Source organism: Ambystoma mexicanum, chromosome 5q (genome assembly GCF_040938575.1).
Source record: "Ambystoma mexicanum isolate Mex_15411 chromosome 5q, UKY_AmexF1_1, whole genome shotgun sequence".
NCBI lineage: Eukaryota > Metazoa > Chordata > Amphibia > Caudata > Ambystomatidae > Ambystoma > Ambystoma mexicanum.
Window position 1 is genome coordinate 1,033,127,809 of NC_090933.1, and position 15,652 is coordinate 1,033,143,460.

The following is a 15,652-nucleotide window of genomic DNA, read 5'->3' on the forward strand; positions in this document are numbered from 1 at the left end:
TCGTGCAAGATACTTGGGGTAAAAAGGAAACTTCATATTGCATACCGTCGTCCCCTAGTGGGGGGGTTAAGAGGTACAATAAAACAATTGTGAGCAGTCTAAACAAGTTTGTGGCAGATTCTGGGGCAAGATGGGACATCCGATTACCGCTTGTCCTGATGGCCATCAGATGAACTAGTTACTCTTACCTTGTAACGTTCTTTCGATGGGATGTTCCTCCGACGTATTCCTTATCTTAGATAGAAATCCTTCAGCTTTGCTGGCCTCGGAAAATTTTTTCGCCAGAGGGCGCTGCGCGTCGATGATCGCCGAGTCGATGACCCTCGACGGCCTCCGTGCCGACGTCGACGTCATCCTGCCTATAAAGGCCGCGCGCAGCGTCCGTTGCTCAGTTCCGTTTTGTAGTCCCCAGTAATGTTTTTGGATTAGACTAATCACCTTGAAGGAGCATAGGCTGCAAACCCACAGGAAGTCATACTGCGGGGATGGATGGGAGGGTCGATAAGGAATACGTCGGAGGAACATCCCATCGAAAGAACGTTACAAGGTAAGAGTAACTAGTTCTTCGAAGGGATTGTGTCCTCCGACGTATTCCTTATCTTAGATAGACTCCCATAGCAGTGGTATTGTGACTGGAGGCGGGAGTAATAAAAGTTATGTTACCCTTCCAGAATGGACAGAGTGTAACACAGCCTTGCCGAATCTAGTTTCTTGACTAGAGGAGGAATCCAGGCTATAGAATTTGGTAAATGTATGTGCGGACGACCATGTGGCAGCCGCACATATATCTCGAATTGGCACCCCTCTTTGAAGGGCTGAGGATGTTGCGATACCCCTGGTAGAATGAGCCCTTAGATTTTGAGGAGGCTCCTTTCCTGCCAATTTGTAGCACTCCAGAATGGCTAAAATAATCCATCTGGAGATGGTTTGTTTTGTTATTGGAAGGCCCAACTTATGTCCTGCATAACCTACAAAGAGTTGGTCTGCTTGTCTGATCTTAGCCAATCTGCTGATATAGAAGCTCAAGGCTCGCTTAGGGTCCAGCCTGTGCAGTCTCTCTTCCTCCTTCCCCGGATGAGGAGGAGGGTAGAAAGAAGGTAATATAATCTTCTGAGTGATGTGAAACTCCGAGACTACCTTCGGGAGGAAGTTAGGCTTCACCTGAAGAACAACTTTGTCCTTGTAAAAGATTGTATGTGGAGGTTTACACGATAAGGCTTGCAACTCGCTAACCCTTCTAGCAGATGTCAATGCTATTAGCAAAACAGTTTTGAGGGTGAGAAGCTTCAATGAACAAGAGTGTAGTGGTTCAAAAGGGGCACCCTTTAGGAAGTTTAAAATTAGGTTTAAATCCCATAAGGGAACTTGAAAAGGTTTCGGGGGATAAACATTAGTTAATCCTTTTAGGTATTGTATTACCAATGGAATTTTGAAGTATGAAGGCTCCTCTGCAGTGCGCTTAAAGATTGATAGCGCTGCGAGATAGCCCTTAATTGTGCCAACCTGTAGGCCTGAATTAGCCAGGTAAAGTAAGAATGACAACACCATAGGTGTACCACAAGAAAAGGGTTCAATATTCTTTTCTCTGCACCAGCTGCAAAATTTGTTCCAACGGCAGCGGTATAGAGTTTTAGTTGCCGGCCTTCTGGCCGAAAGCAACACCTCCATAACATCATCCGGAAGGTCCCAATCCTTGTACCTCAACCTTTCAGACACCAAGCGTGAAGGTTGAGGGTCTTGATGGCTGGATGGAGAACCTGACCTTCCTTCTGCGAGAGAAGATCCTCTCTGTATGGCAGTCGAATTGGAGGGCAGATGGACATGTCTAGAAGGTCCGGGTACCACGTTCTCCTGGCCCAATCCGGGGCAATTAGGATCATGGTCTTCCGAAACCTTCTCAACCTCCTGATCATTTGAGGAATGACAGGGACCGGAGGGAACGCGTACAGAAGTGGGAACTCCCAGTCCACTACGAACGCATCTCCTAGAGCTCCTCTCGGGGGAAATTCCCTTGAGCAAAATCTGTCGCACTTCCTGTTGATACTGGTGGCGAACAGATCCACTTGAGGGGTTCCCCAAAGGGCGAAGATCTCTTGAAGGACTTCCTGAGCTATCTCCCACTCGTGAGAGACTGTGCTCTGCCTGCTCAGAGCGTCCGCTGTCAAGTTCTTCTCTCCGGCTAGGTGAATTGCCGATAGAGAGATTCCTTCCTGAATTGCCCAAAACCAGAGCTGCATCGCCTCTCTGCACAGTGGTAGTGAGCCTACGCCTCCTCTTTTGTTGAGGTAGTGCATGGCCACTGTATTGTCCGTCATTATTAGGACGTTTCTTCCCCGTACAGACGGCAGAAAAGCCTTCAGCGCTAGTCTGATGGCTCTCAGCTCCAACAGGTTGATATGTAGTCTGGACTCCGATGGAGACCAACGACCGCTGATGGTCAAGTCGTTGGCGTGAGCTCCCCACCCCGTGAGTGAGGCATCCGTGACTACTGTTATCTCCGGCCATGGTTGCCAAAACATTTCTCCTTTCAGGATGTTCTCCCGACAGGCCCACCACTGAAGGTCTCGGGCTACTTTGACCGGGATCCGAAGGAGATCTGTCATCCTTCCTGAGAACTGTGACCACTGAGTTCTCAGTGCCCACTGGAGGGATCTCATTCTCAGGCGAGCCTCCGGCACGAGGAATATGCAGGATGCCATGAGGCCTAGCAACCTCAGAAAGTCGTAGGCTGGGAGATATTGGGCATTCTGAAATCTGATGACCATCTGCAGAATATCTCGAGCCCTCACCTCTGGTGGCAAGGCTTTTCCCAGGGAAGTGTCCAGGACTGCTCCAATGAATTGGAGTCTCTGTGATGGTATCATCTGTGACTTCTTTAAATTGAGGGAGAAGCCCAGCTTGTGAAGGAAGTGGCAAACATAATCTAGTTGTCTCTGAGCCTGTTCCGAAGATACAGCTCTGATCAACCAATCGTCTAGGTAAGGGTAGACATGAATCCCTTCCCTCCTTAGACTTGCAGCCACAACCGACATTAGCTTGGTAAAGACCCTCGGGGCGGAGGTTAGCCCAAATGGCAGAACTCGAAATTGATAATGAGAGCTGCCAATTGCGAACCTCAGGTATCTCCTGTGCCTGGGATGGATCGGCACATGGAAATAAGCGTCCTGGAGGTCTAGAGATACCAACCAGTCCTGAAGCTGGAGGGCCTGAAGGATCTGAGAGAGAGTCACCATCTTGAACTTGTCCTTTCGGAGGAATTTGTTCAATTCCCGTAAGTCTAAGATGGGTCTCAGTCCTCCGTCCTTCTTCGGTATTATGAAGTAGGGGGAGTACCAACCCTTGTTCCTTTCCGCTACAGGTACCAGTTCTATGGCACCTTTCTCTAGCAGGTCTAAAACCTCCTGCAAGAGGAGCGGATCTGGAAGCTTCAAAGGGTTGTTCCCCGGTGGATGACTCTGAGGGATATGTAGGAAGGGCAGGCAGTAACCTTGGGCCACTGTCTCCAGAGCCCAAGCATCTGACGTAATAGCCTGCCATTCCGTCAGATGGTGAGTTAACCTGCCCCCTACTGGTGTTCTGTGAGGGGAGACCTCAGAGTGGTTTTGAAGCGGCTGATGCAGTTGCCGAAGGTAAAGTGGCTCCTGCTCCTGCGGGTGCGGCTTTCTTTCCCCTACCCCGTCCACCACGGGTAAATCTTCCTTGGCCTCTTTGAGCCGGTCGTCCCCTGCCCCTTCCATATGAGGAATAGTAACGAAAGGACCGTCCTCTCCACGATGATCCCGAAGGACGAAAGGTATTCTGACGGATAGCAGCTCCCAATGACTTGGCTGCTGCCTTGGACGTTTGCAGTTTCTCCAAACTGTCATCCGCCTTCTTTCCAAAGAGGGTAGAACCGTCAAAGGGCATATTCAAAAGCCTGGTCTGCACGTCAGAGGCAAAACCAGACTTCCTCAACCACGCATGCCTGCGGATTGTGGTACTTGCCGCCATGGCCCTGCTGATACTGTCAGCAGAATCTAGGCCAGTTTGTAGGGTCTCGCACATCGCATCTTTACCATCCCTGATGATGTTTAAAAATGCGTCCCTTTCCTCTCCTTCTTGGAGGCAGTCAGCCGCTGATGAAGCGCACTCCCAAAGGGTGTGGCTGAACCTAGCGAGCGTACAGGTCGCGTTAATAGACTTTAACGCCATGCTACAGGCAGAAAAAACCTTCTTAGCCATGGCATCATACTTTTTGTCATCCCTATCCTGCGGAGCAGTGGGGTATGCAGATGTGCTGCCTGATGAGGTTGCAGCCTGTACAACCAAGCTCTCAGGAGTAGGGTGTTTTGACAAATATTCAGGGTCAGAACTAGCCACCCTGTATTTTGTTGACAGTTTTTTATTTACTGCCGGGATAATTTCTGGCGTTTCCCAGTTTGTCAAAATCCTTCTCTGTAGAGCAGAGTGAAATGGAACCACAGGATCCTCCTGTGGGCCCTTGTCCAGTATGTCAGTGAGGTCATCCTGCTGAAAGGCAGGAGAAGGTGCAGACCAACCCATAAATTCTATGATTCTAGACATCAGAGCTCTATATGGAGTCTCCGCATGTTCTCCTGGGTCTGGTTTGATAAATTCTGCTTCAGGAGAAGTGTCCAAGCCACTAGCTTCCTGAAGTGCATCCTGAAGATTTTTTAATCTTCCTTCCTCAGAGGCGAAAGTCTCTGGCTCTGGTGATGTGGTCCTCTGTAAATCAATATCTTGGTCTGAATCCTCCCTTTCCTCAAAAATCGAGGTTAAAGGGGGATACATTGGTTTTTGGAATGGTATAAACCCCATTTCCAATGCAGAAGGAGCCATCATCACAGGCCTTGAAAACGTCGATGTCGTCGACACCGACGTGAAAGTACTCGAAGGCGCCGTGAAAAGCGTCGAGAAATGTGTACTAGGCCTCGAAGAACTCGAAAGGATCGGAGTCTTGCTCGAGAACGACGTCGACGTTCTCGGCGTCGAGTCGGAGGTCTTTTGTCTAACCGTTGGCTGTGGAGTAGCCGTGGTTCTTTCCTTCACCGGCGTCGATATCGGCGTCGACGTCGGCGTCGACTCGATCGACTGATGCGCCGATGAATCCTTCGACAACGGCGTCGATGGCGCCGACCTCTGTTTCGAAGGAGTTTTCGACGATGGCGTCGATGATGCTTTATCTCCCGATGGCTCGAGGCGCTTTCGGGTTGACTTTTCCGCCGGGTACTGCGACTCGCGGCGTTTAGATTTTTTGGGTTTTTTACCCGGGGTATCACCCTCAGCTGTCTTCGAGGGGGACGAGGCCGCTTTCTCGAAGACGCTTAGCATCTTTTTCCTGAATTCCTCCCACTCAGCTTGCGAGCTGCGTTTTGTGGGGCAATGAACTCTCTCAGGAGAACTCGACGAAGATGACGAAGGGGATCTCCTACGTCTCTTCTTCGAGTGTCTCGATGTCGACGAGTGGTGGGAGCCACTTCGTGATCTAGATCGAGAGTGTTTTTTATGGTGAGGAGACGAACGTCTCGACTCTACCGAAGAAGCTTTCGAGGAAGTTAAAGTTGACCTACCTCTCTCGAGCTTCCCCCTACGCTCCTTCAAGGCTTTCGCCGTCATGGAAAGGCATTCCTCACACTCCGAACTCTGGTGCGTGATTCCCAGACACCACAAACAGACCCTGTGAGGGTCCGTCAACGACATTTTCTTCCCGCAGTCTCGGCACTTTTTGAAACCGGACCGAGGGGTCGTCGGGTCGGAGGAGGATGCCATCGATATCGAGGTAAATAGTAGTTATTATATACGTTATCTTGACGAGAACTGAGCAACGGTGTTCCGAGGCACAACGAAGCGCGGAAAAACGGAACTGAGCAACGGACGCTGCGCGCGGCCTTTATAGGCAGGATGACGTCGACGTCGGCACGGAGGCCGTCGAGGGTCATCGACTCGGCGATCATCGACGCGCAGCGCCCTCTGGCGAAAAAATTTTCCGAGGCCAGCAAAGCTGAAGGATTTCTATCTAAGATAAGGAATACGTCGGAGGACACAATCCCTTCGAACTACACCTTTGTCTGCGACCAAAATGTCTCAATTAGAGCTCATGACTGGGTGAAGGATGGTGCTACCTCAGCATCTGCTCTATAGAACACAAGAGCAGACACTGAAACACCTCTGCAACACATGAATATGTTGAGAATCTGAGAAGACACCTTCAACATGCTCTTGCGTACGCTGAGCTGACTCTGCAAAAAACAGAGGGGATGAAGACTCAATACGACTTAAAAACAACCAAAAAGGAATACCAAGTACAACACAGGGTCTACTTGTACAATTTTCAAAAGGAGCCAGACTAAGGAGCGAAAATTTCTCCCTAGCTGGCACGGTCCTTTTGAAATTGTAGATAAAAATTCACCTGTCGCCTACAGAATCTGCATCCTCAAAGGAGATTTGGCAGAAGAGAAATCGGTCCACATTAATCAGTTAAAGGGTTGTCAACCCAGACACACTTTGCAGCTGATTGAGGAGCCAAGGGAGAGTCAAAGAGGAGGCATCTGGAGAAGGAGGACCAGAAAAAGAACCAGAAAGGAACAGGTAGGTCCACTGCCTGCTCGGAGCGTCCACTGCTGCATTTTCGTCGCCGGCCAGTTGAACTGCACCCCCTTTTTTGTTGAGGTAATGCATGGCCACTGTGTTGTCTGTCATGACCAGGACACTTCCCCCGTACCAAGGGCAGAAAAGCCTTCAGGGCTAGCCTGATGGCTCTCAGCTCTAACAGATTGATGTGGAGTCTGGACTCTGACGATGACAAGCGGCCGCTGATGGTCAAGTTGTTGGCATGAGCACCCCATCCTGTGAGGGAAGCGTCCGTCACTACAGTCACCTGTGGCCACAGTTTCCAAAACGGTTCCCCCTTCATCAGTTTACCTTCGTTCACCCACCACAGAAGGTTCTGGGAGACCAAGCATGGGATCTGACCAGGATCCGTCATCTTGCCGGGGAACTGCGACCACTGCATCTCGAGGACCCATTGCAGGGATCTCATCCGCAGCCTGGCCTCTGGCACCAGAAAAATGCAGGAAGCCAGGAGGCCGAGTAACCTTAGGAATTCCAAAGCCGGGAGACTCTGGGCATGTTGAAACTTGTCCACCACCTGCACAATGTGATGAGCCCGTACCTTGGGAGGTGAACACTTCCAAGGACGTATCCAACACATCCCCGATGTACTGGAGCCGTTGGGAAGGTTTCAGGTGCGACTTCTTGAATTTCAGGGAGAAGCCCAGCCTGTGGAGGGTGCAGCAGGTGACACCGAGATGATCCAAAGAAAGCTCGGGAGAGCGTGCGCATGTTCCCAGAGAAAAACTCTAGAAGGACCTTTCCACAAAGACCTGGTGAAGAAAGAAGACTGGGTACCATTTTAGCAAGGATGGCTGGATGCCATTTTGAAAAAGATAGCTCCAGCGGTTAACGTTACCGGGCCGCGAACAGTCACGGTAAATGCAAACCTAGGTAGTTTAAAACTAAACCACTGCCACCAGCCAGTCAATTGAGGAAAGGGTAACAAATGTTACATGAGCATTTAGACACAGGGGATTCTAAGTAACCCCTCCAGCACTCTATTGTAAGATAGGGTGTGCTGGGTCTAGCAAGTCAATTTCACTTTACTGCTATGGGAAACAGTAGATGATCCCAGAGAAGGTATTTAAACCTTGGGAAATCAAGACTTCCCTGTGGCACTGCAATGAAGGTGCTTTGTGACACAATTGTAAAAGATGATGCCTATGGAGTTGGTTAGACTCCATAACCAAAAAGAAACCGTGTATAAAATCACACTAAAATACATGAGTGGGAAAAAAGGGTCTCACTCTCTCCAGCTAAATAAATCAAGTCCTCAAAATCCAGCAAAGTTGCTGGGGGTCTCTAACGTGGAGGGAATTAGCACATTTTTGAGAATTCACCCTAAAAGGCTAGACGACCACCGGTCGTGGGGCAAAGAAATTATGAAACAACAATATAACTTTTGAGCTCCGCATAAAGCAACCAACTAGTTGGGCGGAAAAAAAAAAACAATCCGAGGGATTTTGGGTACACTACACATCACGTTGGGGACAGTGTTACGGGCACGCCTTGTCAACGTCCCCTTTCTATTCTCGAAAGAAAGATGCAATACTGTGCGATTATCACTAGATTTCAGACTATGTGCACAGCATGTGATTCTAAGCAGATTAACAAGCATCAGAATTTTTTTTTATAGCACCTTGACTGGACATTACTTTGTTTTGGACAGTTATACTTTGCTGTTTGGGTTGCTACTGAACCACATTCCCAGCTCTCTTGAGAGTCTAGCCTTGCTGCGGCCCACATTACCACAAAAGACAGACAGCGTATCGCTTAACTGTCTGTTTTACCTTTAGGATTGTGTTAGCTCTTGTTTTGTAGAAGTGTGACAGCCAAGTAGGCGCTTTAGCCTCTACTCAACCATGTACGCCTGCAGGGCAGAAGTACATTTGTCACAGTGTATCCCACAGACCAGCAAAAAAGGTAGTCCGCAGACAAGGACAATCCTGAGACCCTGGCAGAGCACACCAGCGTTGAAGTTCAACCACTGCCTCGTCCTATCAGAATTCTTCAGACTTTCTCCCAGTTATGACCGTATTGGCCTGCAGACAGCTCAAGCATTGTAAACCAACATGTGTTTGGGAACCCTGCAACCCAAAGAAAGGCTTACGATAGACATTGAAGCAAGGGCCACAGTCAAGCCGCCTCTGATTTTGTAAGATCTTTAAAAAGCTGTTCATTAAACACTATTTGAGAAGCAAGAAAAGTAATCTTTATCCCCTCTTTAACACCTCCCCCTTAAGTGTCCCTTTTGATACAACTTTCATTTGGTCATTCCTTACACCTTACAAATTAAAATAATCTTAAGTTTACCGCTGATAGAAGTCTTGTGTCCCCCCACTTTGTGCGCACTGACAGTAATGCAGCTCAAAAATTAGCTTTTGAAATGGCTGTATTGCACCAACCTGATGCTTTTGTTGCTGCTGTTTGCTGGAGTTCCTCAAATAAGTGTTGAACTTAACAATATCTTGGCTCATTTCATCGACTCTGTCCATAAGCAACTGCAAGCTTTTCTCCAGGTGATTACTAAAAAAAAGAAAAGAAAAAAAAACAAAAACACAATATTACTTGATTTTCTTCAAACAGCGTACTTTCAAAGGAATGATTTGAAAAGCAACCATTGAGCTATTAAACTCCGACACTGTACATATATAAAGCCACAACCAGATTTAGTTGTTTTAAGCTCTTACCAGGCGTATAGTTGGGGCTACTCTTGGAACACTAGCTGTATTCTCAGTTATTCAATTGTGGCCTGAGCGCAATATAAAGGCTATGCCTTTCTTAATAGGGTACGGATTGGGTCTGCCGTTTTCAGGAATTAAGATATCCAAACTTTGACTTAAGGAGCCATGCTGCTAAGTTGGTTGTCTAAGGATGTAGGATTAACCCCCGATTCTGTGACATGTTGTACGGGCAGGTTAACTTCAGGGGTGGGCACACCGACATCTTGAGGAGGTGAGAATACCCTGTTTGACGGGCCCACATTGGAGCTATTAGAACCCTTGTCAAGTACTCCTGGTGCATTTTGTGGATTACTCTGTTCAGTGGTGTTGGAGGAAAAGTATGCAAATATCCCTATGTAAGAGTGCAGAAGGAGGAGACCGACAAGTGGCATAGCGATTGCTATAGACAGATTTAGTATAAAGTCAAGAGAAACCTCTTCCCCTATATCTAAGGGGGGGGGGGGTTTCCCTGCCTCAATTAAAGTGCGTATGGGTCTGTCAGGATGTCTTCCTAACTTAAAGAAGTCCACCGGCCTGTGTCAAAAAACCCCATCTCTGTCCCTCAACCACCCCTGAGCTAACGTGTTGCGCCAATGTTCTTGGTCCAGGAGAATGACTCCCTCCTCCTAGAGTGGCATTCTCCCTGACCCTGGTTTTGATACTTCACAAACAAAAGGGTTGCTGCTGCATCAAAAGGTTCACTATTTATTTACTCCAGGGGAACAACTCCCTTCCCCTGGATCAGTGGTTCGATTCTCCTTGCAAGCTCAATTTCCAGGATATATTTTATTTCTATCGCGCTCGTACACAACTGTTTCAGAGCGCGACAAGGCAAGGGAGGGGAACAGGGGAGAACAAAACAGCGATCTTACTAGACCCAGTGACATTGAGAACGCTCAAGTGCATGGGAGAGGGGGAGGGGGAAAAGTGCATGGAAAGGGGAAGAAGTGGAAAATGCGAAGCAGAGGAGAAACAGATAATAAAGGCAAACAGTTTTAGTGCAGCCAGCAATTTGCAAGTGCTAGGTTTAAGGCAGCAAACAAGGTAGGTCTGATAAGTGCAGGAAGAAAAAGGGGAGGGGGGGCTGTATGGGTACAGATCCAGACCCCAGTGCAAGGGGTGGCCCGCAGGCAGTGCGGGAAGGTGGCAGGGTGAGCAGGTACCTGGGCCCGGAGGACAGAGGGTGGCCAGGTGCACGGTGCCAAGAGAGGACTGATCAGCAGGGGAGAAGGGGAGCGAAGGCAGAAGAAAAGAGGAAGGTCTTGAGGTGCTTCCGGAACCGGAGATGGTTCTCCTCAACTTTTAGAGTGGCAGGGAGGCTGTTCCAGAGTGAGGCCCCAGCCGAAGACAGATCTACCCCCAGTTCGTTTCTTTGAAAAACGACTGACCCTGGGGGAGTTGGAGGTAGAGGAGCGAAGAGCTCGAGAGGGGAGGAATTTGCGGAGGGATAGCTGAAGGTGTTTTGGACCCAGGGCCCAGAAAGCCTTGTGGACAAAGCATAGGGTTTTGAATTTAATTCTTGCACCCACTGGGAGCCAATGGATAGATTTCAGAGCTGGAGATACTATCCCAGGGCTTGAGGCCAAGATCAAGTCTCGCAGTCCTGTTCTGGATTAGTTGCAGAGGGCGGAGAGTAGAGGCAGGTAGATTTAGAAAGAGGCTGTTACAATAGTCCAAGCTAGAGAGAACCAAAGCTTGGGAAGGAAAGGAAAAGCAGAGTACCTCTGAGGAGGTGCAGTCGAAAATTTGACTTTAGAGACCTCAGAGATGTGGGTGGAGAAGGCAAGGGTGGAGTCAAAGATGACCCCGAGGTTCTTAGCCTCGCAGGTGGGGGTAGGAGGGCGGCCAAGGGAGGCCACCCAGAGAGTGAGGGGGGAAAGGATGGTGAAGGTGTGCCGATGAGGAGGATCGCCGTCTTGCTGGCATTCAGACAAAGATCATTGGCGGCACACCAATCATTGAATGGCAGTTAGGCAATCAGAGATGAGAGGGAGAGAAGGTGGCAGAGGGCAGCCTGAAAATGAGTTGAGTGTCGTCAGCATAGCAATGGAAATTTGAGCAGAAAGTGGCATTGCAGTGGGCGAGAGTTGCCAGGTATTGGTTGAAAAGCCAGGGCGAGAGGTTAGACCCCTGGGGAACACCACAGGTAGAGAGGAAGATAGATGAAAGGAAGGACCCAAGTTGGACCTGGGAGGGTCAATCTGAGAGGAAAGAGGTCAACCAGGCCAGAGCCTGATCAGTGATAGCCAGGTTTTCACAGAGACGGTTGAGCAGGATGGTATGGTTGACCGTGTCAAAGGAAGAAGGGAGATCGAGGAGGATGAGGACAGAGGGAATGTTATTGTCAAGGTTTAAGAGCAGATCTTCACGGATGTTGAGAAGAGCAATTTCCGTGCTTCTGGCAGCTCCGAAGCCAGACTGGTGGCCATGGAGGCAGCCAACAGAATTAGAATGAAGGTTAAGCTGAGAGATGGCCAGCTTTTCCAGGAGAATGCCAAGAAAGGGAGCAATGGCAATTGGGCGATAGTTAGCTGGACAAGAAGGATCAGCTGTGGGTTTCTTGAGAAGAGGTTGCACAAAGGCGTGCTTCAGAGGGGAAGGATCCCGAGGCAAAGGAAGGGTTGCAAAAATCAGCAAGGGCAGGAGCGAGGGTATCAATGTGGTCCTTGATGGTTTTAGAGGAACAGGGATGAACCTGTTTTGACAAGGCTTTCATAGATCGGACTTGTCTAGCGACCTAGTCAGGGGAGAAAAGAGGAAAGGACGAGAAGGATGGTGGTGCTGGCTAAAGGAGGGTCAGCAGGCACAGATGGGGAGGGGAGAGGTGGGGGGTGGGTGAAGAGGGTGGACAGGATGTCCTGGGATTTTGAAATGAAGTGAGTGGCAAGGGCATTGCAAAGAGCCTGGGAGGCAACAGGCGGGGTAGAGACTGCAGCAGGGTTGGCCAGCTCCTTGCAGATTTTAAAGAGTTCGGCTGAGTTGTTAGATGCCGCAAAGACACAAGCTCGAATGTGGACTCTCTTCTTGGTGAGGACAGAGTCGGTATTGCCTTTGTAGCAGGCAACAGGTCAGTTTGTCAGAGGATGAACAGGAAGTCCTCCATTTCCTCAGCCGCCCCACACTTACGTTGAAGTCTAGCAAGGTCAGAGTCATACCAGGAATTGCACTTGGCTTTGGACTTCAAACGGATACTCATGAAAGGGGCAAGAGCATCAAGCGTATCAGAAATTGAAGCGTAGAGAAGAGACAGGGCTGTGTCAGGATGTGAGACAGCCATAGCCTACCCGTTGCCATACGATCATGCAAGTCTCTAGAGGGTTTCAGGAAATAAATGAAAACCTACCTATTCAAATGAACCTAACTATAGGGCAATTATAGCCTCCCACAGCTAAACGTCAATTCTTAGTTAACAAATGCCCCCAAATGCAGTTTGGTCTACCTGGTGCGCATTTAGAAATAACCAAAAATCAAAAAAAATCAAGCCAAAAGGTGGAGGGGGGGTGTGGAGGGGAGAGAACATCCTTCCTTGGCTTTGTTCTAACATTTCATAGCACCAGGGGGAATGTATCCCTTTTCCCCTGGCCTCTCTCAGGCTTACTTCCCAGTTCACAACACCAAAGATGACTTATATTCATCTTCCCTTGTTGGTACGGGTCCCAGACACTCATCTCTCTATTACTTTGATTTGGCAGACCTGGGTTGCTTTCCTGCCAGGTACTGCCACAAAGATGATGGCTTGCGTTAGGTTTGTTCTTGGGTTCTCAACCCTTCCCTGGTGGTCAGTGGCTTTTCTTGACCCCAAAAACACAAGTTAGACCCCCTCTGGTTTTCTGTGAGTGTCCCAGACCATTGCTTGGTTGTCAGAGTAATCTCTGTTCCCAGTGGGACGAGGGCGTTTATCCCCGACGCTATGCTTGGCTCTCTGTTAGGCAAAGTTTGTATGCAGTACCTTTTGGGACCACCACACACAGCTAGGACAACAGGTGTAAGCAAAACCATCCTTTGGTATAAGTCTGTACTACACAGTTTTTGGTAGCAGAGCTGAACAGCCAGGCGTATCTCAAGAGGGAATGTGAGCTGTAATTATGTTAACACAGGTCTACAATCACAGTTCCAATAAACTTAATCAAGGTTTCTTTGTTAAATACGTGTTTATTTAACTGTCAGTTATAAAACATTCATAAAAGGAGGCAATATAATCACACAAATATACTTCAGTACTGTACACTCAAGGTCTGAGGCATTCAGAATACTTTGAAGGAGGAGCAAAAAGGCATAGGTTATCAGAACATAGAAAGAATACAGTTATTTCTTAGACAGTGCAGATATTTTGAGTTCACCAGGAGTCAATTCAATTGGCTAGGATAAAGCAGTTCTGGTAGATAAACAGAAAAGTCTCTGCAAAAATTCTTAAGAATAGTTTGTAGCAAAAACAATCATATGTTGGGTCACAAGCCTATTAGGCCTGTGAGTTGGGAAAGTTTCAAGCACTTTCACCGCGAGAGGCAAGTACTCTGTCTCATTTTACAGTACCCTTACAAAATGAAGAAAAAGATGCAGCTGGTGACCTCTGTTTCTGGCAGTTCCTGCAGATCTCGCTGTTCCTGGGCCTCGGTCATTGGGACAAGAGGGAGGACGTTGGGGGACTCACTGCGCTGGAACTGGTCAAAAAGCTGGCAAATCTTCAATTCCGGTAGCTGTAGTCAAGCACACAATCTGGTGTCCCTCTCCCTGGTTATTCAGTTTCCTGCAGCACTCTGAGGAAAACCAGCTCCGAGAATGGTATCCAGGTGGCTTAGTGTCAAGCCGATTGGTCCCACCAACTCAAAAGGGAGAAGGAACAAGTTACTTACCTGTAACTGTTCTCCAGCATGGGTCTGGCATGGATTCACATGCTCATGAATATTCCCCGTCGTCAGGCTGGGAATCCTCGGTAAAGAAAAAACCAGTATCAGTTTCGTTTCTGATCTGTCTTTCGTAGTAATAACCAATCACTGGTCTCTGCGTCATACTGACCACAGCCAATGACTGCCCTCTACCTAAGCACCGCCTCTGGCAGCCATCTTCAGATTTGGAAGCACGTGAAGTGGCAGTATGACCAAGTGAAGAGCCGCAGAGGGGTAGGCGGGAGGGTTCGCATGTGAATCCATGCCAGACCCATGCTGGAGAACAACAGTTACAGGTAAGTAACTTGTTCCTTCTCCAGCATGGGGTCTGGCATGGATTCACATGCTCATGAATAAAGAATACATAGCAGTACACACATGCACAACCACGGGAGGTGGCAAAGGCTCAACATTAAGCATTACATCAAACTCAACATTAAGCATCTTACCTCCTCACCAGGCTCACCTCAGGCGAACAGGTTGCGCAGCACTGCTTGGCCGACCCTGGACTCCTCCCTGGAATCCCGATCGACGCAGTAGAATTTCGTGAAGGTGTGCGTCGACCTCCACGTAGCAGCCCTACCTGGGCCGGAGCCTTCACCGGCGGGAACGATCTGAACAGTCCCTTCATGAACTCTTCACCAGACGATGAGACCACAAGGACGTCCGCCCCGTGGTTCTGGTGTATCGGGAGATCGCAGCAAGATGAATCTTGATGGACGCGTGTGCCAGTCCAGCTTTGGCCAGCGTCAGCAGGTACGGCAGTACCTGGGGAGCCGTAATCCGTAGAAGGTTAATCTTCTGTGCGTGGCACCAGACAGAGAACCTCTTCCATTTGTGTCGGTAGCATTTAAGAGTCGAGGACGCCCTGGCCTTTGCAAGAACCTCTCTGCAGTCGGCCGGTATGTCGTATCCTCCAAACTCTAGCGCTACAGGAGCCAGGCCTGCAAGTTCAGCGATTTCGGGTCGTGGTGGAGGATGGCGCCTCCCTTCCCTGGAGAGTAGATCCGCGTCCACCGGCAGCTTGATTGGCGGGGACGCTGACAAGTCCAGAAGGTCCGGGAACCATATCTGCCTCGGCCACGCAGGTGCGACGAGGATCATCCTGCACCGTGACCTCTTGAGCTGGTTGACGAGCCGGATTAGCAGTGGCAAAGGAGGGAACGCGTAGAGGAACAGGCCCTCCCAGGGGAACGAGAAAGCATCGCCCATGCTCCTCGCCTGGGGAAACCTGCTGGCGAACCTCCGGCACTTGGAGTTTGTCACCGTCGCGAACAGGTCGATCTGGGGTGTGCCCCACCGTCGGAAGAGGCGATCCACTAGATCCTGCCGTAGTTCCCACTCGTGGCACGAGCGCAGCTCCCTGCTGAGTGAGTCGGCGATGGTGTTTTTTATCCCTGCCAGATGAAACGGCACCAGAAACATCCTTTG

The 15,652-nt window shown here is 49.3% G+C and overlaps 1 protein-coding gene across 1 annotated transcript in view; it reads right to left on the reverse strand.

Moving 5' to 3' along the window:
* EIF3H (eukaryotic translation initiation factor 3 subunit H) overlaps positions 1 to 15,652 on the reverse strand; it is a 434,278-nt gene that overhangs the window by 87,923 nt on the left and 330,703 nt on the right. The window contains exon 6 of the mRNA XM_069621535.1: positions 9,018 to 9,138. Coding sequence (XP_069477636.1) covers positions 9,018 to 9,138 — 121 coding nt within the window. The remainder of the gene's footprint in view (positions 1 to 9,017; positions 9,139 to 15,652) is intronic.